Genomic DNA, 23,912 nt, shown 5'->3' with positions numbered 1-23,912 from the left:
GACAGCCTTGGAGTCTTCCAGCTATGAATTAGGATTTGTTTATTCTTGTAGTTCTATCAGTTTTTACTTCATATATTTTGAGGCTCTGTTATTAGATGTGTGTATTTGGAATTATGTTTGCTTTGAAAAGTAACCTCATTATTGTGAAACGACCCTCTGTTCCTGGTAATATTCTTTGCAGTGAAATCTACTTTATCTAATATTAATGGAGCATTCCAGCTTTCTTTTGATGACTATTAGCGTAGTTTATCTTTTTCTAGCCTCTAACTTTTGTAAACAAGTTTATTTTAACAGCTTTATTTATTTGTATAATTCACATACCATGAAATTAACTCATTTAAATTGTACAGTTCAGGGACTCTGGGCTGGTTCAGTCAGTGGACCTTGTCACTCTTGATCTCAGGATTGTGGATCTGAGCCCCGTGTTGGGTGTAGAGATTACTTAAAAGTGTACAGTTCAGTGGCTTCTAGTGTTTTCATAGACTTGTGCATCTATATAAAGCCAATTTTAGAACATCTTCACTAGCCCAAAAAGGTACCAGGAACCTTAGCCATCACCCCTCTGGCCTCCCAGCCCCACCCCCAGCCCTGGGTGACTGCCCGTCCGCTTGCAGTCTTCTATAGATTTGCCCGTTGAGACATCTCATGTAAAGGGAATCCTACAATATGTGGTCCTTTGTGACTGGCTTTTTTCATGAAGCAGGATATTTTAAGGTCCATGTGTATTATACCACATGTCAGTAATTCATTTCTTTTTATTACCAAGTAGCACTTCATTGTGTAGGTAGACCACATTTTATTTATCCATTTATCAATTGGTGGACATTTGGGTTGTTTCCACTTTTTGGCTATTACAAAAATTAGTGTTCAAGTTGTGGTATGGATGTATTTTTCATTTTTCTTGGGTCTGTACCCAGGAGTGGAATTGCGGGACCATATGGCACTCCATGTTTAGCTTTTCAAGGATCTGCCAGGCTGTTTTCCACAGCCGCACCATTTTATATTCCCTCCAGCAATGCATGAGGGATCTGATGTTTTCATATTTTTGCTAACACTTGTTCCCCCCATCCCCTTGTTTTTATTATTACAGCTATCCTAGTGGGTATGAGGTGCTATCTCCTTGTGGTTTTGACTCCATTTCCCTCATGTCTACTGATGTGGAGCATCTTCTCGTGAACTTGCTGGTTGCTTGTTTATTTTCTTTGGAGAAATATCTGTTCAGATCCTTTGTCCATTTTTAAATTGGGTTGTTTGTCTTCTTATTGTTGAGTTACAGGAGTTCTTTATACATTGTAGACATTACAGCCTATCAGATACAAGATTTGAAAGTATTTTCTCCTGTCATGTAGGTTGTCTTTTCACTTGATGGCGTTCTTTGATACACAAATGTTTTAATTTTTACGAAGTCCAATTTATCTGGTTTTTGTTGTTTTTGCTCATGCTTATGGTGTCACAGGTTAAGAACCTGTTGCCAACAAGGTCATGAAGATTTATCCCTGTTTTTTCTTCTGAGAGTTGTAGTTTGAGTTCTTACATTTAGGTCTCTGATCCATGTTGAGTTAATTGTGTATATGATGTGAGGTGGGGGTTCAGCTTCATTCTTTGCATGTGGATGTCCATTTGTCCCAGCACCATTTTGTTGGAAAACAATTCTTTCATCACTGAATTATCTCTGTACATTTGTCAAAAATCAATTGACCACATATGCGAGGGTTCATTTCTGGACTCTTCTGTTCCATTGGTCTGTGTTGTCTATCTTATGCCAGTACCACGCTCTCTTGATCACTGTAGCATTATATTAAGTTTTGAAATAGGGAATTTGAGTCTTCCTGCTTTGTTTTCAGTATTGTTTTAGCTATTCTGGGCCCCTTGCAATCTCATATGAATTTCCATTTCTGCAAAAAAGGCCATTGGAATCTTGAGAGGGGTTGCATTGAGTCTCCAGTTAATGGTCTTTTAAAGGGACTTAAATAATAAGACAAACCTTTTGTATTTATTCCATACTTATCATTTCTGGCACTTGCACTTCCTTCTCCTAAATCTAGATTTCCATCTGGTATTGTTTTTCTTCTGCCTGAAGGATTTAATTTAACGTCTCTGTAATGCAAGTCTGCTGGTGATAAATTCAGCACTTGTCTGTCTGAAGTCTCATTTCACCTCTGTTTGTGAAGTTTCCACTGGGTGCAGCTCTTTGTTAATAGGTTTGTTTCGTTTTGTTCTGTCGAGATGTTCCTCCATCTCCCAGCTTGTCAGAGAAATCTGTTGTCATCTTGTGTGCTTCTTGATGAGCTGAAGCGCGTCTTCTCCCTCCAGGTGATTTTAGTGTTTTCTCTGCACCGCTAGCTTTGAAGAGTTTTGTGATGTGCTTCGGTGTAGCTTTTTTCACTTCGCTTGTGCTCAGGGGCAGTGGGCTGCTACTGTCTGTGGATTTGTAGTTTCTATCAGATTTGGGAATTTTTCAGCCATTATTTTGTTTCAGGTACTTTTATCCTCACCCCTTTCTGTCCCCTGGGGACTCTAGTTGCCAGTGTGTGAAGCTCCTTGAAGTTGTCCCCCCGCTCACTCATGTGCTCTTTATTTTTTTAGTTTTTCTGTGTGTTTCATTGCTGTTTCTTCAAGTTTCCTAGTCTTGTCTTCTGCTGGTGATCCCATCCAGTGCCCCCTTAACGTCACGCTTTGTAATTCCATCCTCTGCGTCTTCTGAGTCCCTGCTCCACAGTGTTTGGTCTGCTTCCTGAGCCTGTAGAAATCAGTCTGCCAGGCGACAGCCTGACTCTCATCGCCATGGACCAGTTTCCCTTCCCTCTCGCTGCCAGTTTCTCAGAGCTGGGAGATGGTGCTGTTGTTCCTGTGTGTCCCATGCCTCGTTGTTCAGGCCCAGAAAGCACTCCCCAGCTCCACTGGGCCCTGTAGGTGCTCCCCCTGCTTGCCCCGGTGGCTTAGGGCTCCCCTGTGGTTGCTGGAAGCGTGCTGCTTTCAGCCTGGGGGAGCAGTGGGATTGCTCCATCTGTCCCTCTGCATGGCCCACCTGGTGGCTCTTTCACAGGTGTGCACTGACTGTCCCCTCTGTCCGCAGGTCTGCCACCTTGCTGCCTTGTCCGTGGTCCTGTAGCACCACCTGACCCCAGGTTGTCTGGCCCACCTGCCACTGTCTCTTTGCACCATGGTCAAGGTTCCCCTGGTGGAGTGGAGGGGGGCTGTCGTGGAGATATGGAGATCACCTGTGTCTCGCTGCCTGATGTCCAGTGACTTGAAAATTATTGCTTAGTCACATAAAGGTCTCAGTTATTGTAGCTTTTGCACATGGGAGCCAGACCCAGTCCTGTTACTGTCTTACTAGCTCAGCAGGAGGTGTAGCTCCTTACTAGCTAGGTCTTACTAGCTCAGCAGGAGCTGTTGTCTCTGAAAAGCCACCTCTGTGCTCGTGGGCAGGGTGAGGGCTAGACAGAGGCGAACATTTGGGCCAAGGCCGGCAGGCCTGGACGTGAGTGTGCTCACGCCTGTGTGTGTCATAGCACGTAGCCGTCTTGCCTCGGGATGGCCTCTGAGGTCGCTTCAACACCTGGTGAGATGTCCATGCTCCAGCTTGAGGGTCACGAGTGTTCTGCCCAGGTCACCCCCTTAGGCTTGTCTGGAAGTTGGAGAGACCCCTCAGCTCTTTCCTGGGCTTTCCAGGGCACCTGCCCTGTGAGAAGCCTGGCAGGTTCTGGCACACCCAGGACGGCTGTGTGGCTGGGGGTTGGGACTGCCACCCAGGATGGGCCATGTCCTGTCCACCCGGGATGGACAAGAATCTGTGATTTGTCTCCTCTTTCCCTGGAACTGGACTGCAGGAGGACAGCATCAGAAAGGACAGAGCTGAGCTGATTTGGTTTGAAAAGACACGCCTCTTGCCAGAGCAGTCTGTGTTGGCGGCTGGGGACAGATGAGCAAGACCCCGTCCTCTGGAAGAACAGTTCTCCCAACCAGTCCCCACCTCGTCTAGCCCATCCCCTGCCAGCTCTTACATTTTCAGTTTTTAGATCAGAACCGGTCTTGCTCAGTAACACCCTTTTCCTTATACATATTTCCCCAATTGTTTTCTTGGACAGAATTCCTATACCTCGTATAGAATAGCAAATAAGTGAAAATGCCCCATTTCTCTCAAGAAACAGAGACATCAGCTTCCTTCTTCCTCAGCAGCCCTCCATGGATTTTGTTTTTCTTCCTCGAGCCAGGAGCCCTGCAAAGATTCTGCATGGGGTGGCCAGTGGGAAAGGGGCCAGCAGAGAGGACACGCAGGGATCGCGTCCTCGCAGCTGTGGCCACGGCAGGTTGCACTCACCCATGGGGGCTCCTCCCTGAGCTTGGGCGCAGAGCCTCCTTGCCTAGGTCTGGGGGTGGGGATGGCAGTGTTCTCTCCCCTCTGGTACTTTGAGCTGCCTTTCCACCCATGCTCCGGGCGGGCAGGTGGGGTCTCCCAACTGGGGCACACGTACTGGTCTGTCCACCGGTTCTGAATATCCTGGTTCACGCTCCTGTCCCACCACTCGGCCTGGGCCCCACCCTCCCAGGATGGGTAAACAGAGGGGTCAGAGTCGGGCAGAGCAGCGCTGCGTGGACCTCAGACCTGCCTAGGGCAGGATCTCTCTGCCTGGCCCCTGGGTCAGCAGCCTGACTTCTGAGGGAGACAGCTGCACAGAGTGGGGCTGGGTTCCCGTCCCCACCTTGTCTCACTGAGCCCCCAGCCAGTCCCCCGACTGGGCCCGGGTCCTTCCCTAGTCTGGCCCCACTTGGCCATCAGCCCCCATCTAGCTCCTCCCTGGCCCGGTCCCCACCTGACCAGTAGCCCTGCAGCCCCGTGTAGCCCTTAGGTGTCCAGCAGCCCCTGTCCAGCTTCCACTGTGTCTGATCGTGTCCTTCCCCGATGTCTGGCGTGTGCACACCAGGGTGTCTGGCTGCAGGGCCAGCTGGCATTGGCCTCCCTTTTATGAGCATCTGGTCTCTGTGCAGGCATTTGGACAGGCGCACACGAACCACAAGAAGGTAGCCGCGGACGGCGAGAGCCGGGAGGAGAGTCTGATCCAGGAGTCGGCCTCCAAGGAGCAGTACTATGTGCGCAAGGTGCTGGAGCTGCAGACGGAGCTGAAGCAGCTGCGGAACGTGCTCACCAACACTCAGTCGGAGAGCGAGCGCCTGGCGTCCGTGGCGCAGGAGCTGAAGGAGGTAACCAGCGAGCCCGGCAGAGACGGGAGGGCAGGGAGGTAGAGGGCTGTGCTGCTGTCCTCCAGACTGGAACCTCTGGGTTCTCATCAGGAGGGGAAGGGGCCTTGCTTGCTCTGGGCCACAGGGAGACCTACCCTCTGCCCTCTGTTTACTGGAAGCGGGGGGGGAGTGGTGGCAGTGACAGGTGACCAGATGGACAGACAGTTCTGAGTGGTGGCCAGTGCAGAGTTCCACAGTCAAGGGTACGGGGCAGTCGGGATCCCACAGGACTTGGAGGGGACTCTGCCGAGATTTGGGACAGAGCTCAGGGCCTGGCAGCAGTGGGGAGCAGTCACCCCCCCTGGTTTGGGGTCAGAGGTCATCGAGGCCTGTGGGCCTGGGGGGTGCTGGCTTGGGTCAGGGAGGCGGGCCATCCTCGGCTGTGTGGAGCCAGAGTGCATGATTTCATTTCCTCCCACCGGATTACCCTGCTTGGGATGGAGGGGGGGCCGCTGGGGGTGTGGATTTGACCTCCGAGGTGTCTCGGCCTCACTGCTGGCCAGGCCCCCTGGCCCAGAACAGCCAGTGCAGGCACTTACCCGGCCAGCCTGGTGCTGCTCTTTTCCTCTTCCAGAAGGGCCTACATGGGCTGTCAGGAGAGCCCCGGTGACCTGCTGACTCCTGGCTTTGGGCGTCAGGAAATGAGCTCAGCCAGGCCCACACAAGAGCAGGTTTGGTGGGGCCTCGGAGGAAGCCTGCCCCTCCCCACCCCCACACACTCGCAGCTGCCTCTTTCTCTCCGGGCCCTGCCTGTTGCCCCACAGGTCCCCACTGCCCCCAGGCAGCATCCCTGCCACCGCCAGCCCCTTCTGTACCCTGCTTCCATCACTCTTCTGCTGGTCCTGGCCTTGTGGCCTTTGCCAGGCTGCTGTGCCAAGCTCCTTCCTGGACTAGGAGAACACAGCGCCAGGCGTCCCTGATGAGTGCCGCCCTGCACCTGCCTTGGTGTGATGTGGCTGTGTGGGTCGTGCAGGGTCCCCCGGCAGACACCCCGCCACGAGGATAGCTGGGCCTTCCTGTGCCCAGTCCTGCCGCCATCCCGGTGCAGTGATGCGCCAGCTGCACGGTGCCCTCTGACCAAACCCCCCTGTGACAGTCAGCCTAGGTGTCCACCTAGGCTTGCCAGCTTCCCAGGCGGGTCCAGCGGCCACTATTGTGTGACCTGTATAACAGACGTACTCCGCACATGGGATGGTTCCAGCTGCCCCAGAACTCATTCTCTCAGTGACTCTGTGGGCATCCAGATACTTCCCTCATCTCACAGGTGGGGAAAGCAAGGAGCAGGGTCACCAGGCTGGCAGCTTTAGGGTGCTGACCTCTGACCTCTGCACAGTGTGTGGACAGGCCCAAGCAGCTTCTGTCCTGGGACATGATCTTGAGCCCCATCTTACAGATGGAGAGGCAGAGTCCCAGGGAGCCGGGCGTGGCCACAGTTGGCTGGAGGCAGAGTCAGGTTGTGTGCCCACTGAGGCCTTCCAGAGATTTGCCCTGGGGAGGGGGTGGGGGCTGCCCTTGAGAAGCAGGACTGGGTCAGAGAGGAGTCAGCATCATCTGCTCAGGTGGTCTTTTTGTCCTGGTGGGCCCTGTCCTTGCTGCCTTGGTGGACCCTGTGTGTCTGGGCCCAGGAGTAAATGACAGAGATGTCCCAGCAGAATTCTGTGCCCGCCACCCCCGCCACCCAGGGTGGGAGCCAAAAGGGCTTGATTGCTGTGGTGGCGTCCAGGCTGCCAGGAGCCTGCTGGAAGGAGGCCAGGCATTGGTCATGAGCTGAGATGGGCGGTGGGTCAAGAGCAGCCTCGCCAGGTGCCGGGTGGACTCTTCAGCATGGGGTGGGGGGGGGTGCTGGGGTGGGAGGACACCTGGTCCAAACCAGGGGATGGAAGACAGCCTGGAGGCGGAGGAGGGGACGTGGGCATGTGGAGGAGGCAGCAGGGGTGGAGCCTCACACAGGATGAGGGACTGGACTCCATGGGGAAGTGCACATTCCTCCTGGGCAGCAGGGCTGGACCCGACTGGCCCCTGGGGTGGCGCCCTTCCCCCCCGCCACACACACACACACACACACACACCACACACACCACACACACACACACACACACACACACACACACACACACACACACGGTGAACACTCCTCCCCTGGCCTCTGCAGTCTCACAGGAAAACCCTTACCTGCCCAGGCACTTTGGGGATCCCTGCACAGCCAGGAGAAGGTGCCTCCTGGGCCCAGGCAGGCGCACCTGCCGTGCCCCATCCTGCCTCCCCAGGGCCAGCTCTTCTGGTGGCTGCAGCTGTGGGCATGGCTTCCTAGGAACCCAGTTCTAGTGTATTATATACAGTTAGTTCCACTAAGGTATCTAGTCCCGTGGGTCTCTCAACTGCCACGTGTACAACAGAGCTTTGGAACCAGCCCCATCCCTGCAGAAGCCACATTGCTTGGCCCATCCCAGGACTCCGGTCAGACCAGCTTCAGTGCCTGCCTTGAGACGGTGGGTCCAGCTGGGTCATCTCTCAGCACCTCCCTAGGAACCCCTGGGAGAAGGGCAGTGGGAGGTACAGTGGAGGGCCAGGAGGAGAGAGCCCCCACCCGTGGGACCACTTTGTGTCCCTCTGTCTGGCTGTCATAAGCACCTAAGTGAGGCTGGTCCCTGGGGTCCCTCTCCCGATGCTCCTTCCTGTCTCTGTCTCCTTGCTCCTCCCCTCCCCCATCACCCAGACCTAGAATGTCACCCCTGGTCTAGAACCTTCCAGGCATGTCTGTCCCCCCGCCCCTGCCCACACACATCCACCTGGGGAGCCTCCTTCCCTCTTGGGGTGGACAGGGAGGGTGGGCAGAGGCCTGGCTGGAAGGACAAAGGTGCTTCTCTGTCCACATGAGGACTGCCATCTCGCTGGAGTGAGTCCCACGTGCCTGCCCTCCATGGGCCCTTGCGCACTTTCCTCACTGAAGGGCAGTGTCTGCTCCCACACTCTCCTCAGGGCAGCTGGGGGCTGAGGTGTGAGCATGTTGGGTAGTAGGGCTGGGGGCTCGGAGGCCAGCCCCGTTGTCGCACCTGTTTTGCCGACGAGGAAGCTGAGGCCTGGGGGGTCCTCGTGTGCCCCACCTTGTCCACTTGGGCTGCACCCTGTTGGGGCCACGTGTCTGCACCTTGTGCCCGTCATCAGGGCTGCTGTTGACAGGCTCCTTGGGAGAAGATGCTGACTTTGGGGAAAACCACACTGTGTGGTGGCCAGTTGGAGCTTGTTTGAGCCTTGGAGTCGGGTGTGGGCCAGGCGGAGGTGCCCTGTCTGTGTGGGAACCAGAGTGAGGTGTTGGGTTCCTGCAGCATCAGCACGCGGCGCCCTCACCTGCCACCTGGCGTCTGGGCCAGCTTGTGGGCTGCGCGCGCCTTACCTGGCTGCCCACGGGGCCCGTGTGCTCTTCGTCGGCCCCGGTGCTTATGAGTGGAGGCTGTATCATAGTTCCTGGCGACAGAGTAGGGTGGGACGTGACTCCTGGGCACCCAGGTGGGCCGCACCACAGACACGTCACTCTGGGTTGGGAAGGCCGAGTTGGCCCTGGCCGTGGGGGGCCATGCCCCTTGCTTCTGTTTCTGCAGTCTGGTCGGCCTTCCAGCCTGTTGGTCTTGCCGTACAAACCTGCGGGAAGCTGGCCGGTTTCAGGCCGGGGCTTCCACCCCAGGTGGCTGTGCCAGGCCGTGCCACACATATTAGAGCAACTCCTGCACCCAAACAAAGTGACTTAGGACAGAGAGCGAGGCGCTTCCCGTGGACGGATGAGCAAGCACTTCTTGTCCTTCACGGAAAGTGAGGAAGTGCTCTGGGTCTGGGTAGCCGTGAACGCGGAGCAAACTAAAGCCGCTGAGGTGTGCACTTTCCAAGGGTGGTCTTATAGGATGACAGTTAACTCTCAGTGAAGGACAAAGGCCGTGTGCAGCTTCACCTCAGTAGTGCTGCCTGGTGCTCAGGTTCTGGGGTGTGGAGGGCCTGGGGGGCCCCTGGCAGGCAGCACCTCCTCTTTCTGTCCCTCTCAGGGCCAACCCCCCATCTCCCCTCCTGTGTCCTCTGTGCAGAGTGGACCGGTGCTCCCTGCAGGTGCATCGGGCCAGGGTGGGCCGAGCCGCAGTTGGGAGGCACCAGCCTGCCGTGGCCGCGCGGCAGTGGTGAGCACACAGTCCCAGTTCTTATAGATCCGTCATCGTGTTGGTGGTGAGGACTGTCCAGAGCAATAGACCCAGAGACACTGTGTGTGTGAGTGAGAGAGTTAGTGTCAGGAATCGGCTCTTGTGATTGTGGGGGCGCATGGGTCCAGAATCTGCAGGGTGGGCGAAAGGCTGGAGACCTGGGGAACAGCTGGAGTCTGAAGGGATCTGGAGGCAGAATTCCTCCTTCCTGAGAATTCTGGTCTGTTCTTTATGACTTCTGGCTAATTGGATGAGGCCCACGGCACGATGGAGGGTGCTCTGCTAAGTCACGTGTCACTCTCACCCGTGCAGTCAGCATGGTGGCAGCTAGACTGGCATTGGGCCCGATGCTGCACCAAGTTGGCTCTGACACTGACCGTGGCGGGAAGCGGCCCGCACTGAGGACCGAGCGCAGTGTCGTTAGGCGTTTCCAGCTGCCCCTCCGGATAAATGGGAGTAACTGTGTTTCGTCTTGTCGCCACTCCTCCTGTGTTATTTTACTTGTTTTTTCCTGTTTAACAGGAGTTTTGCTTTCTGGGTGGGCCTTGATTTTCCTCCAGTCTGTAACTTGGTGTCTGTTTCTTCTGGTGTCAGCTTTTGGCCACCCCCTTGGGTCACTTTGCTGGAGACTCTGGTAGTGACATTGTGAGGAGTACTTGTGTAGAAAGAACAACTCCCGCCTCCTGTTGCTCTCATGTTTTTCTTCCTGGTCCTATTTCATTTTCCCAGTGCAGCATTATTGTACTGGTTTTCCCTGCACGGAATCTTGGAATCTTGTCTGCAAAGCATGGATGTGATCACGAGAAGGCCTGGCACCAGTGGAGAGGCCGTGTGTCAGGGGAGAGGGCAGAAGAAGGGGGTCTGGGAGGCGACGGAGTTTCCACCTGAGGACCCTGGTGGGCTGGCCTGGCCTGGGGGCACCAGATGCCTCCCCCCGAGGGAGCCGAGCGTGGAAACAGGGCGGGTGGGAGACAGTTTGTTGTAGGGTCGGCCCTACCCCGAGGGGGTGCTGGCTGTGTCTGCAAGGTTTCAGTTGCCTCAGGGCGGGATGGAGCTGCCTCCAGCGGGCAGGGGGCTGCTGAACTTCCTGTAACACCCAGGACGGCCGGAATGTCGGAAGGACTGAGGTCGAGGGGCCCAGCGCCTGGTGGTGGCAGGTTGGGAAATCCTGAGTCTTGGTCGCGCAGTGCGCACAGGTCCTGTGTCGGCCACTTTCTCCGCGTGATACCTGCACCCTCAAGGATGTGTGACGTAATCCACATCCCTGACGGCTCACCCGCTCAGTGTGCACACAGATTCATGCACCGTCCCAGATCCATCCCTGAATTTTCCATCACTCCAGAGGGAAGCCCCTCCAGGTACTCCCTACCCCTCCCACCCGACTTCCTGCCTTCTCTCTCTCTGTGGATTAGCCTGCTCTGCCCATGTCCCGTGTGTGGGATCATACAGTGGGAACACCACCTCGTGGTGGTTCAGGGTTCACCGCAGCCCGTGTTATAGCTGAATGACATCCCCTTGTGTGATTGGACCACATATTGTTTATTTGCTCATCGGTTGGTGAGCTTTTGGGATGTGTCCATATTTGGTTGCTGTGAATAATGCTGCCTGAACACTTGGGCACAAGTTTTTGTGTGGACCTGTTTTTGTTTCTCTGGGATCAGGGTGCCGAGGAGGCATCGCTGGGCCAGGTGTGCTGAGCTGTTTAAGTAGCTGCAGCCTGTGAGGGAAGGAACTGCTTTTAGCCATTTTACAGATGAGGACACCAGGGGTCAGATCAGGCTGAGACCCATTACTGTGCACCCCAGGGCGCACTGCCCGTGGTCGGCTGCCCACACCCCACTTCTTCTCGGCAGATCAACCAGAACGTGGAGACCCAGCGTGGCCGGCTGCGGGATGATATCAAGGAGTACAAGTTCCGAGAGGCCCGTCTGCTGCAGGACTACTCGGAGCTGGAGGAGGAGAACATCAGCCTGCAGAAGCAGGTGTCCGTGCTCAGGCAGAACCAGGCAAGTGTCCGTGCTCCCAGGGTGCTGCCCTGCCTCCTTCCCCACAGCCGAGCCCAGGGCTGCACAGCACACTGCCGGGGATGGAGGTGCAGCCAGGGCCTGGCCTCTCCTAGACCAGAGAACTCAGCTCTGCCTGTAGGGCTGGTTGCCCCCGAGACGCAGGGCGCCTGTACCTGTGACCTGAGATACGATTAGGAGTGATGGTCATAGCACACATGTAGGTATGTTTTATATTTCTTAAAATATTTAATGTTAATTAAGTAGCTGTGTAGAATTTATTTACCTTTGATTTTTTATTTTGAGAGAGAATCTTACGCAGGCTCCGGGCTTGGCGCAGAGCCAGTGTGGGGCTTGATCCCCACAACCTGGGGATCATGACCTGAGCTGAAGTCAAGAGTCAGATGCCCAACCTACTGAGCTGCCCAGGCACCCCCAGTTTTATAAGATTTAAAGCCAGGGTATACCTGGTAGCATTTTAAGTAACTGGACACATTTGCGGCAGGGATGTGTGTATTCTGATTTCCGTAGTGTCTCCGGCCGAGTGAGCAGCGCACTTTGCACGTGCACAAGTGTCCCGGGTATGGGCTGATGTTCCTGTGCACCTCGTGCCCAGACCACCTCCCTCCCCAGCACCCCATCCCCTGCCGCAGAGCCCCCGTCACTCAGGCACAGGAGAGTGCTGCTCTTTTCCAGGTGGAGTTCGAGGGCCTCAAGCACGAGATCAAGCGTTTGGAGGAGGAGACCGAGTACCTCAACAGCCAGCTGGAGGACGCCATCAGGCTCAAGGAGATCTCGGAGCGGCAGCTGGAGGAGGCGCTGGAGACGCTGAAGACAGAGCGTGAGCAGAAGCTCAGTCTGCGCAAGGAGCTGTCCCACTACATGAGCATCAACGACTCCCTCTACACCAGCCACCTGCACGTCTCCCTGGACGGCCTCAAGCTTGGCGACGACGCTGAGGCTCTGGCCAACGGCTTCGAGCACGGCGGCCTGGCCAAGCTGCCGCTCGACAACAGAACCTCCACGCCCTCCAAGGACGGTCTCGCCCCGCCCTCCCCCAGCCTGGTGTCCGACCTCCTCAGCGAGCTCAACATCTCCGAGATCCAGAAGCTGAAGCAGCAGCTGGTGCAGGTGCGGGTGCGGCCCTCAGGGTCCTCGGGGCTGCTCGGGTCCCTGGGGCCACGCGTGCCGTCCCCACCTCCAGTCCTGCCCACCTCCAGTCCTGCCCCCCGTCCTCTCATTTGTGTTTCCTGTAAAGTCTGTGTTGTTGCCGCAAGTGGGTCTGCGGTGCTGCGTGGGAGGTGCTGGAGCAGTAGGCCCCTGGTCACCAGTTTTCCTTGCGCCCCCTCGTGGTGCCCCGCGTGGGCTCCCGCACTGTGTCCTGTGGATGAGTCACCTCAGGGTTTCCTGCTCTTCACGGAACAGAATTCCCCCCACCCCCGCACCCCACCTGTCCCCTTGTCCTCGCATCTCCATGGAGGGGCCCCCCAGCCTCTGGGCAGCCTCTGTGGACGTGACACGCCCAAGGCATGTGTTAACAGACCTGCAGGGTGACAGCGGTGGCGCGGGCGGGGTCCTGCGAGTGTGTGGCCCCTGCGGGCTGGTGACGGGCCTCCTGTGCTTTTGCAGCTGGAGCGGGAGAAGATGGGCCTGCTGACGACACTGCAGGACACACAGAAGCAGCTGGAGCAGGCGCGGGGCGCCCTGTCAGAGCAACACGAGGAGGTGAGCCGCCTCACGGAGAACCTCAGTGCCCTGCGGCGCCTGCAGGCCGGCAAGGAGCGGCGGACGGCCCTGGACAGCGAGAAGGAGCGGGACAGCCATGAGGATGGTGACTACTACGAGGTGGACATCAACGGCCCTGAGATCCTGGCTTGCAAGTACCGCGCGGCCCTGGCAGAGGCCACTGAGCTCCGAGAGCAGCTGAAAGCCCTGCGCAGCGCACACGAGGCCGGCGAGGCCCGGCACGCGGAGGAGAAGGGCCAGCATGAGGCCGAGAGCCAGGCGCTCACCGAGAAGGTCTCCCTGCTGGAGAAGGCCGGCCGCCAGGACCGCGAGCTGCTGGCCCGGCTGCAGGCGGAGCTGAAGAAGGTGAGTGATGTCGCGGGCGAGACGCAGGGCAGCCTGAGCGTGGCCCAGGACGAGCTGGTGACCTTCAGCGAGGAGCTGGCCAACCTCTACCACCACGTGTGCATGTGCAACAACGAGACACCCACCCGCGTCGTGCTGGACTACTACCGAGAGGGCGCGGCTGGCGCCGGCCACGGCAGCCCTGAGGCCCGCGAGCGCCGCTCGCCTGTCCTGCCCAAAGGACCGCTGGCCGCGGAGGCTGGGGCCGGGGACAGCAGCCCTTCGCCCAGCCCTTCCCTGCCCTCGCCCCTGAGTGACCCACGCCGGGAGCCCATGAACATCTACAACCTGATCGCCATCATCCGCGACCAGATCAGGCACCTGCAGGCAGCCGTGGACCGCACCACGGAGCTGTCGCGGCAGCGCCTGGCCTCCCAGGAGCTGGGCCCTGCCTCGGATAAGGACCGGGAGGCACTCATGGAGGAGATCCTCAAGTTGAAGTCTCTGCTGAGCACCAAGCGGGAGCAGATCACCACGCTGCGCACGGTCCTCAAGGCCAACAAGCAGGTGCGGGGCCGGTGGGCAGGGCGGGCGGGGCTCCTCCCTCCTGGGGCCCCCGGCGTGACTCCCCGAGGCAGGCGGACCCCTGCCCGCGTTCCTCAACTGTGTGCCCTTTGTGTGTGATCCGCAGACGGCCGAGGTGGCCCTGGCCAACCTGAAGAGCAAGTACGAGAATGAGAAGGCCATGGTGACCGAGACCATGATGAAGCTGCGTAACGAGCTGAAGGCCCTCAAGGAGGACGCGGCCACCTTCTCCTCGCTGCGGGCCATGTTTGCCACCAGGTAACGCCCGCTGCTCCCGTGGCTGCAGGGCCAGCGTTGTCCTTGGTTTACATGCAAGACGAGGAGGCCAAGAGGCCAGGTCCCAGTGGGCGGGCTGGAGGCGCGAGGTGTGAAGGGGGCACGGGCTCACAGACAAGGAGTTAGCCCCCTGACTCCCTGAAAAGTGTGTGGATTCACAGGGACGGTTCCCTGCAAGGCGGGGGGGCAGGGTCCCGGGGTGCCCCATCTGACCTGCCGGTCGGGGATTCGGCTGGAGAGGGCAGCCAGCTGTGGACGCCTGTGCCCAGATGCCTCCGCCTGGAAGTCATTGCTGGGGGCTTCTTGGGGGCCTGGGTTCGGGGGTTTCCACCAGCCAAGGGGGCACAATGCCATCTGCTGGGTGGTGTTGGGCAGACACCCAGGGCAGGGCCTTCTTGAGGCTGGGGAGGCCGAGGCTGTGGGTTAGATGGGGTCAGAAGCTGGATCAGGGCTCCTGCTCCTCCCTGTAGGAGAAGAGGGGCAAAGACCAGGAGAGAAGACTCTCGGCTTCGCCAGGGGCTCCCTCTCCTCCTGGGTGGAGCTTGGGAAGGACCTCACCACCAGTTTCTCTGCACGTGGGTGTCTGGAAACCCCACTTCTGCAGCCTGTTTTGTTTAAGAACTTGGCTGAATTCTCCAATGCAGCCGAGGTCACAAACTCACTCCCTGGAGCGGGAGGACCATGGCGGATGGGGGTGAGGGGCAGGTGTGCCCAGCGCTGCCTCCCTCAGGGACAGACCTGGAGTGGGTGTTTCTCTCTCCCAGCTCCATGAGGAGAGGGGCACATGTCCCAGTGAAGCAGAGGACGCGCAGGGGTGCGTCCATACGTGCCTCTCGCAGACTCTGGTTGCCATTAGGTGGTTTACTAAGCACCTACTGTGTGCATGCACTGATCCGGGAACATGCCAAGTCCTGCCCGTGAGGGCTGGATGCCCTGGCCACCTCCCTTAGAGAAAACCAGCTTGGGAGGCCTTCCCAGAGAAAGCGGAATCGCTGAGGGCACAGTCTGTTCCTGCCCGCCCGCCCCGCCAGGCCCTCCGTGCAGGTCCGCAGCCACGCTCTTGCCTCTGGCGCCCCCACAGGTGTGACGAGTACATCACGCAGCTGGATGAGATGCAGCGGCAGCTGGCAGCCGCCGAGGACGAGAAGAAGACGCTCAACTCTCTGCTGCGCATGGCCATCCAGCAGAAGCTGGCGCTGACCCAGCGGCTGGAGCTGCTCGAGCTGGACCACGAGCAGACCCGGCGGGGCCGCGCCAAGGCCGCCTCCAAGGCCAAGCCGGGCACCCCGAGCGTAAGTCACACCTGCGCCTGCGCCAGCGACAGGGCCGAGGGTGCCGGGCTCCCCACCCAGGTGCTCTGCGGCGAGAAGTATAACATTTACTGCGATTAGGGCCACGGGGCCGCAGCTGCCGCTACCCTGCCGCACGCCACCCGTCCGCTTCTCCTCCACTAACCCAGCAGCAGCGGGACTGCGGTGCTAGGCTGGTCTTAACCGTGACTAATGCGCAGAGGGAAGGATTTGGCCGAGGCGGCGTGCTCTTCCACCTGGACCCTGTGAGCTTGGTGTCTGTTCTCACCCCTCGGGACCGCCCTTCATAGCAGCTACTCTCTCGGTGGCGGGAGGGGGGTGTCCTTGCAAAAACGTGGCTTCCCAGGGCCTGTGCGCCGTCGTCGGCTCCTGCAGGGGGAGGGGGACAGAGCCGGAGTTGAAACTTGCATGTTCCCCGCACGTGTCTAATGCGCGGCGACGCCGGGACCGGCAGCAGTTCGAGGTTCTGGCCCGAGTGCGAGGCACGGCCTCAGCCGATGCGCGTGGCTTGGCACAGTTTACAGAGACAATTCCTTCGTAGTTTGTGCGGCATCTCACTGCACGTCGTATTTGGGTCACGAGAACAGAATTCCCTCCCGCAGCCCCGCGTCCTGCAGCCCCGCGTCCTCCAGCCCAGGCGCCTGTGGGCGGGGGGGGGGCCCTCCCGCTCGTGCTCACGTGGCTCAGACACGCCCGCCACACCTGACACCAGGGCTCAGCAGGCTCAGCCTCTCTGAGATCTGCACGCCTGTCTGGTGGCCTGTGAGGTGACACATCGGCAGGTCCCAGGCCTGGGGTTTGTCTTTTTTTTCCAAGAGAAAAACTTCTTAAGTGCCTGGCCAGACTCTGTCCTCACAGGGAGCCCGTCCTTTTATACTTAGGGGTTCCCCAGCCTCCGGGGTGGGTTTTCCACTCTCTGCTCGCGATCAGATCCCAATCACAGGGCTCTAAAATGAGGGGCTCCCACGTCTGTAGCCAGAGTCCAGCCTCGTGTGGGAAGGGCACCCCGCCTGGGCCCAGGCCCGTTTGGGACCCCGCAGCGGGTGCGTGGCCTGCCCCAGCCGTGCGGCCGTGGAGGTAGTGGCAGGTGAGCAGCTGCAGGGCTCTCTGCTCCCGGTGTTTGGCATCATGCCACGCGAGTTCCCACATCTGGGAGCAGGACTTCTCAGTATTTCCCCTTGTCGCCCAGTGGGGGCTGCGTGACGCGAGGCTGCAGCAGTCTTCTCCCCGAAGGGCTTCTTGCCTCGTCTCTCCATGGCCCCGGGGAGCATCTGCGCTGCCCTCACACAGCTCCCGCCCCTCCCCCCATCCCCAGCAGACTCCAGGTGCTGCGTGGACCACCTTGGGTTTGGCCAACGGCCGGAGCAGGAAGACAGGGGTCGGGCCGCTCTGCTGACGGGATGTTGGGTCTCGAGGCCCCCTCCCGCCCGAGGAGGGGTCTTCCAGGGGCCTGGCTGCCCGCTGGCCCCGCACGTCGCTTCTTCCCTCCGCCGAGCCTGGCACGCAGCTTCTCGTCCATACAAGGCACGGCCCCCCTAACCCACGCAGGTCTTCTCCGCGTCTGCTGCCGACTAACGCACCACGTCCTCGCCCGGCCAGAGCTTCTGTGGTCGGGCCGGTGCCGGTTCTAACGCTGTCTTGTTTTCTCCCGTTTTCAGCTGTAGAGTAGCTGCCGGGAGGACTCGGCCGCGGCCCTGTCACACTGCAGCCCCTCCCCCTCCCGCGGGCCCACGCAGAGGAAGGAAGGGCAGCCTAAAAGTCCACTTAGAAACCTGTTTGGATATGCCACTGCAGTTCTTTCCAAGTTAGCATTCCCTGAGTGTTTAATGGCAGAGGACATAAAGCTTTAATGTTGAGAATGCCGCCAGCTGCTTGCCTGTACGGTGCTGAAGAACCTGCTCGGACAGCGGCCATCAGGCTCGCTTAGAACCCGCTAGAAACGCTCAACACCGGGGTCTCCCTGTTACAGATGCCCTTTTATATCCCATCAACCTGTGCACTTTTGATATTTTGATATTATTATATTTGCTTCCTTAATCCCTCCCATAGAGACGGTCTCAGATGCCGTGGTCTGTCTCGTGGTCCTGTAGCGCTCCGTCTTAGCTCCCGCCGTGTTGATCTGGTGTCAGCACGTGGCACGGACGTGTTTCCCCAGCGTGTGGCTCTAGACTGTTTAGGCGAAGGCCTCGACCCGGCAAGGAGCTCGGCCAGTCGTAGCCACGCTGTGGTTCAGCAGCCTTTTAGGTTATGCGGCATTATGGTTCATGTTTGAAATTACAGATTTTAAATGCCATGTTCATTAAGAAATCCAGGGTATTCCAATTCTGGGGTTTTTCATATTGTATTATTATTATTCTTAGGAATAGTTCAATGTAACAAGAAGAAAACTTGACCTTTGCTCTGGTTAAACAGTAATAGGCACTTGAAAACAAAAAGATAAATTATTGAATGAGTAGTATTACCTACAAATTCCAGAATCTTCTGGGTTTTAGGACATTGTGAAGCATGACTGATTAACAGAATTTTATACAACTGTACCAGTGAAATTCCAAATTGGAATTGTTTTGTTACTCTGGGTGTTGTGCCAGATTGTGGCACACTTAGAAAATCCTACAGCCGTCGGTTTCTAGGGTGTTCTGTCTCAACGCCTTTTTGTTAGTAATCATTGCCAGTAGTGCCTTCATCAGTTAAGGGAGGTGTCCCAGCGCAGTTCGTGCTCTAAAATGGACAGTGAGGAGCTAGTTGGGAATGTTGAAGGCCAGTGTGGACCAGTAGGTGTGAACGGGTGCGCACCTTCGTACCTGAACCTGGGCATCTTCATCGAGGGAAAGAAAACAGCGATTGTGCAAAATTCTGTTAGTCAGTGATTCTTTACTGTGCAGATCCTTGCAAATTCAGGGGCTGAGAAAAGGAAAGTGAACACACACCTCGAGTGTGCTTTGGGAACCAAATGGACTTGAGGGACAAGCTAAGCCAGCGGTGTGGACGACACGCCATGTTTGTGAAGAGCGGGCGGCAGGGGCGCCGGCTGTCGGCCTCGTGCAGGGGTGAGGGCTAGCCGTAGTATTCTTTGCAAATGTGAGGAAGAGACGTTCTGTACTCTCTTGCTTGGTGTAACTAATCGCTGTTAATTTCAGGAAACAGAACTCGGTGAAGCCCCTCAGCAGTCCAGGGCTGTGTCCCGCCAGGTTTGCTGGGTGAGGCTGTGCATACGGTAAAATTGGTACTCACAGAAGAAGAAAGTGTCCTCTCTTCTCCAAAATAAAGGACAAATTATAATAATATATAAGTAGCAAGGGTCAAAGAATTCTGTTTCCTGGAATAAGCATTTCTTCTTCCTAGTTGTAGGGACCCCTATTCTTACCTTCTATTACAGTGTCGGTCCATAAGAAATAATGTTACATTTACAATAACTTCACCTGTATGGGGTATTTATTTGCAATGATGTCTGAGTACTGTATTTTTTCTGTGCATTACCTTAGTGTCAGAATGTTGTCTTTATTTTAAGATCATATGCATGTTCTCCTGCCAAGGAACCTTTACACAGACCCAAACAAACAAACAAACAAACAAACAAACAAACAAAAATGCATTCTAATTCTGAGAAAGTGAGGCAGAGCCTGGAAAAGAAGTAGGAAGGAACGGTCAGTCTCGACTTGGGACACGGGCGTCTGGTGCAAATGTCTGCAAAGCCAGTGCACATAGGAACATGGGCCTGGTAAGGGTCACGTGGTAGGACCAATAAATAAAGAATAATAAAAAGCACAAGACTTGTTCCGTGTGGCTGCTCTGCCCCCTCCTTCAGATGAATGCGGGTCCAGCAATGCATCGTAATTCCAGGGCCTGAAATGAGACCAGCCGGTCAGTAACCCTAGCGGTAGGAACTGGAGGCAGCCTGGGACCTGTTTCAGGAGGCGTGGGGAGGTGGGGAGGCGCGGGGTGCCTCTGGCAGTGAGCAACTGTCATGACTACCCAGCGGCATGGCAGGGAGAGCACGTGGCCGTCGTGCCGTCCTCCCCAAGAGGCAGAGGTTTGGATCGTGTGGGGTCCTTCTGCCCTAACTCTTGCTCCGTGAACTTAGGGATGAGTAGATGCAACGAGAGTGACCTGTTTGTCAGCGCAAAGCCACGTGCACCTGCAAGAATGTCTGAGGCGTGCTGGGCCCGCCCTGGTGTGAGCAGAGGGACAAATCCTGGCTGAGGGGGCGGGAAGCCCTGGGCACGCTCTGGCGCTGTCCTTCTGACAGCCTCAGTCGGACCCAAGGAGCTGCCCAGACCTCAGGGCAGCTGTCTGAGGCCAGGGTCTCCCTCCCCCCCGGGGTCTCCCCTGGCCCTGTGGCTGCTGCAAGGCCGCTTCCTCTCACGATCCGTGGCTGGCATGAGTAGCGGCTGCCTGAACCCGTGTCCAACTTGAAACCTCTTTCAAAAGAGCCCTGTTTTTCTGAGTCGGTAGCTAGAAGAAATCCACCTCCCCTGCTGGCTCATGCCGCCCCACCAGGCTCCGGGCGGGAGCAGGGGGGAAAGACAGACCCCGACAGACCTGGAGGAGGGCGTGTGCTGGCGGTGGGCTGGGCAGGGCAGGTGTCACCCAGCCCTTGGCTGCTACCATGTGCGAGGCCTGCTGTGGCCCTGGCCCAGTCCTGTCCACTAGGGTATTTGACTCACAGGCACAGATGCTGAGGCTTTCTCCCCCCACCCCCCACCCCCCACCGCTCCCCCTATGTGCTCTGGATTCTTTCAGGGGTGGAGTGGGAGCCTCCTGAGGGGGAGTGGGGGGGTCAGTTGGCCCTGAAAGGCCTCCCGCTCAGCCTTCTCTTCCAAGGGGGAATGTCCCTTATTCCCACCACCTTGTCTGTTTCCCTGCAGTGGTTTTTACCCCAACATCTGGCGGGTTACCAGAGCTGGAAACGACAGTGCCAGCTTAAAGACAGACCTTTGGCTGAATTGCCCCCCTTCAGTGGCTCACTTACCCTGACTGACTTCTCTCTGAGCCTCAGTTTCCCCACTGTGGGATAAGGGTGATAGTTCTTGGCTCAGAGGTTGTTGTGAAATTTCATCAAGCCCTAGGTAACTGGCATACAGAAGGTGCCCAGCAGATGACGTGGTAAACGGTTCTTGCTGACATTGTCATTATCACCAAGGTCTGGGATGCCAGGCCATGGGGCTGGTCCTTTGTCCAGTAGGAGTGTGAGTTTAAGTCAGCTTTTAACTAAAGTGTAATTTGCATTTAGGAAAGTGTATTCATCCTAACGTACACTCCGGGTGTGCACACAGTGAACACAGATGTGTAACCAGCAACTACAAAGTTCCCTGGCTACCCTCCCCGCCAGGGCTGCCTTTTGAAGCAGACAATAATGGGGGTACTGCTGTCTGCCAGCATGGGAGCCTGCTGGGACAACAGAGGTACCTGCACTCTGATGTCACCTGGCATGGGATCTCGGCAGGGATGGGCTGCCACCAGATTTTCCTGAGAACGTGCTCACCTTTCAGCCGTGTCCAAACAGCAGAGCTGGAAGGGCTCTGTGTTACCATTTTGGCAAACTTCTTGTGGCCAAGCGCGCTGGCTCTTGTGAGTTCACCTCATTCATCCCTGAGCCTGCTTTTGTAAACCCAGGTCCCTAAGGTGGGGACCATGCACATGGAGCTTCTCCTAAGCAGGACAAGGCAGTGCTGCAGTACCTCACCCCACAGAAAAGGTCTGCGTGGATACCGTGACCACACCTTGTCCTGGGCCTCCTGGGAGGAGAGAGCAATAGAATCTCTCTCTCTCTGTCTCTCTCTGTCTCTCTCTGTGTCTCGCGTGCACGCGCGCGCGCGCACACACACACATTCCTTTTGTTCATCTCACTCTCAAGTAGGGAATTAAGATTTGTTTTATTTACCCAAAAGTGTTAAGGATAGCACACCATATAGGAGACCGCACACAAGTGTCCGCTGACTGGAGTTCTGCACACTGCACGCCTACACCCACCACCCTCACGAGAAGTGGATGAGGGCAGTCCTGCAGGGCGTTCGTGCACTCTGCTCCCGCTCTTCCTCCCAGGGTAACCCCGACTCGTACAGGCTGCTTGTGTGTATTTCTGTACTTTACAAAATGGAAGCATACACTAGACAGCCAGAGCTGGGATAAATTTACTTACCAAACCGCATTGATTTCCCACACCGTGATTGAGCTGTGCGTTCATAAGTGACTTGCTTTAGATTCAAAGGTATATATATCAGTTGAATGTAAAAGAATGGAAAAAAATATTCCATAAAAACAGCCACAAGAGAACAGGAATGGCTGTTCTAGTATCAGACAGAATAGACTTTAAGACAAAAATTGTTATGAGGGACAGTGAAGGAAGGACATACAATGATAAAAGAGTTAATTCACCAAGAAGATAGAACAATTAAATGTGCACCAAACGAAAGAGCCCCAAAATAGACCAAGTAAAAGCTGCCAGAACTGAGGGGAGAAAGAGTTCAATAAGAACTGGAGACTTTAATACCTCACTTTCAAGAGTAGAACAAGACAGTATCCAAAAGGAAGTAGAATAATACCAGGTCCATAAGCCAGCTAGACCTAACACATCCAAGGCAGACGCCAAACAACAGGATACACGTTCTTAGGAAGTATACATGACATGGAACATTCTCCAGGCAGGATAAGCCGTCTGTTAAGCCACAAAACAATAAATTAAAGATTGAAATCGTGCAAACCATATTGTCCCATGATAATAGAATAAAATTGGGAATAATAATGAAATGTGGGAAATTCACAAATATGTGTAAGTGAAACTACTCTTAATCACTGTGTCAAGGAGGATATCAAGAAATAAGGAAGATCTCAAATCAATAACCCCTCACCTTAAGAAAGCAGAAGAAAAGAACAAACAGCCCAAAGCAACCAGAGGAAAGGAGATGGTAAATATTAGAGTGGAGATAATAAAATAGGCAACGGGAGGAAGTGGAGAAAATCACCAAAAATCAAAAGTTGTTTCTTTGAAAAGATCAGCAAAATGACAGGCCTTTAGACCATGAATAAAGACTCTACTAAAAATTAGAAATGAAAATGGAGAAATTACTTCTGATTTTACAGAAATATAAAAGATTACAAGAAAGTACTGTGAACAGTTATGCACCAAGGAATGAGATCACCTAAACCCAAATGTAGCAGAGAAAAGGAAATAGTAAATAGAGCAGGGATGAATGAACTAGAAGAATCAATACAAAAAAAATCAACAAAACCAAAAGTTATTTCCTAGAAAAGGTTGACAAATTGTCAAACCTTTGGCCAGACTGAAAAACGGAGATGACTCAAGTTAGATCAGTGATGAGAGTGGGGATATTAATAGCAACTTGACGTGAATAAAAAGGATTGTAAGATGATTCAACAATGCTAACAAATTAGAGAACCTTGATAAATTGGCAGGTCGCTAGAATCACACCAACTATGAAAACTGGCTCCAGAAGAGATCATCTTAAAGACATCGAATGAGAAATTGAATCAGTACTCAAACCTCTTCCAGCAGAACCTCCAGTTTCTGGTCCAACATGTAAAGATCTTACAAGTCATCACTTTGCCCTAACAAGTGAAAAACTGAACAAACTGAAAAACCAACAGCCCTTCGTGCATCTGTCAGAGAAGTGAGGTCACTGGGCACACCCCTGTCCCCCAAATTATAAAAAAACAGCTAGGTACAGAGAATTACAACTTACCAAAGCAGTTATCACCTGGACAGGAAAGCAAACTGTAATTGGCAGGTTGCTTGAAGCTTATGAGGGAAGCCCAGTCCTAAGGGACCCTTACACTTCTGTGAGCTTTACCTCCAGCAGCTCTGCTGTGTTGTCACTGAGATCAGAGAAAAGTCCTCTTGGGTTTCCCTCCAGCAGCAGAAGGAGGCAGGGAGCCATTTTGAAATATCCTAGGGCATTCTGCTCTTAACCATGCCTCCTCTCAGGACAAACTATTTTACCATAGCCTGAGCAACCTAGGGGAAGGGAAGTACCCAACTCCACTCCCCTCGGGCCATACTTTACTACCTGGAGGTGTGAAAAGAAGAAAAAATCTGTGAAGCACCTGTGGAGTTGAGCGCCCACGGCACAGGTGCTGGAATCACAGACCTTGCCCTGGAATCACAGACCTTGCCGTAGGCTTCTCGAATGCTTCCTCTTCCCTGCACCTTACCAGTATTTTACTAATGCCTATTTACCATGGTTCTCTTTCCCCAGTACATCGCAGTCTGGCTTTCAACAAAA

The 23,912-nt window shown here is 55.5% G+C and overlaps 1 protein-coding gene across 2 annotated transcripts in view; it reads left to right on the top strand.

The window, feature by feature from the left end:
- BICD2 (BICD cargo adaptor 2) overlaps positions 1–19,437 on the top strand; it is a 45,794-nt gene extending 26,357 nt beyond the window's left edge. Inside the window, exons 2-8 of one of the 2 annotated variants that reach the window (XM_043566991.1) lie at positions 4,993–5,205; positions 11,282–11,434; positions 12,128–12,562; positions 13,061–14,068; positions 14,193–14,344; positions 15,444–15,654; positions 17,331–19,437. In XM_043566991.1, the coding sequence (XP_043422926.1) occupies positions 4,993–5,205; positions 11,282–11,434; positions 12,128–12,562; positions 13,061–14,068; positions 14,193–14,344; positions 15,444–15,654; positions 17,331–17,336 (2,178 nt within the window). In that variant the 3' untranslated portion in view covers positions 17,337–19,437. Of the gene's footprint in view, positions 1–4,992; positions 5,206–11,281; positions 11,435–12,127; positions 12,563–13,060; positions 14,069–14,192; positions 14,345–15,443 lie in introns of both variants that reach the window. The other variant, XM_043566990.1, reaches the window with a different exon arrangement.
- Positions 19,438–23,912: the final 4,475 nt, after the last annotated feature.

The sequence above is a fragment of the Prionailurus bengalensis genome, chromosome D4 (assembly GCF_016509475.1).
Source record: "Prionailurus bengalensis isolate Pbe53 chromosome D4, Fcat_Pben_1.1_paternal_pri, whole genome shotgun sequence".
NCBI classification, from domain to species: Eukaryota; Metazoa; Chordata; class Mammalia; order Carnivora; family Felidae; genus Prionailurus; species Prionailurus bengalensis.
This window is presented reverse-complemented; position numbering and strand designations above follow the sequence as displayed.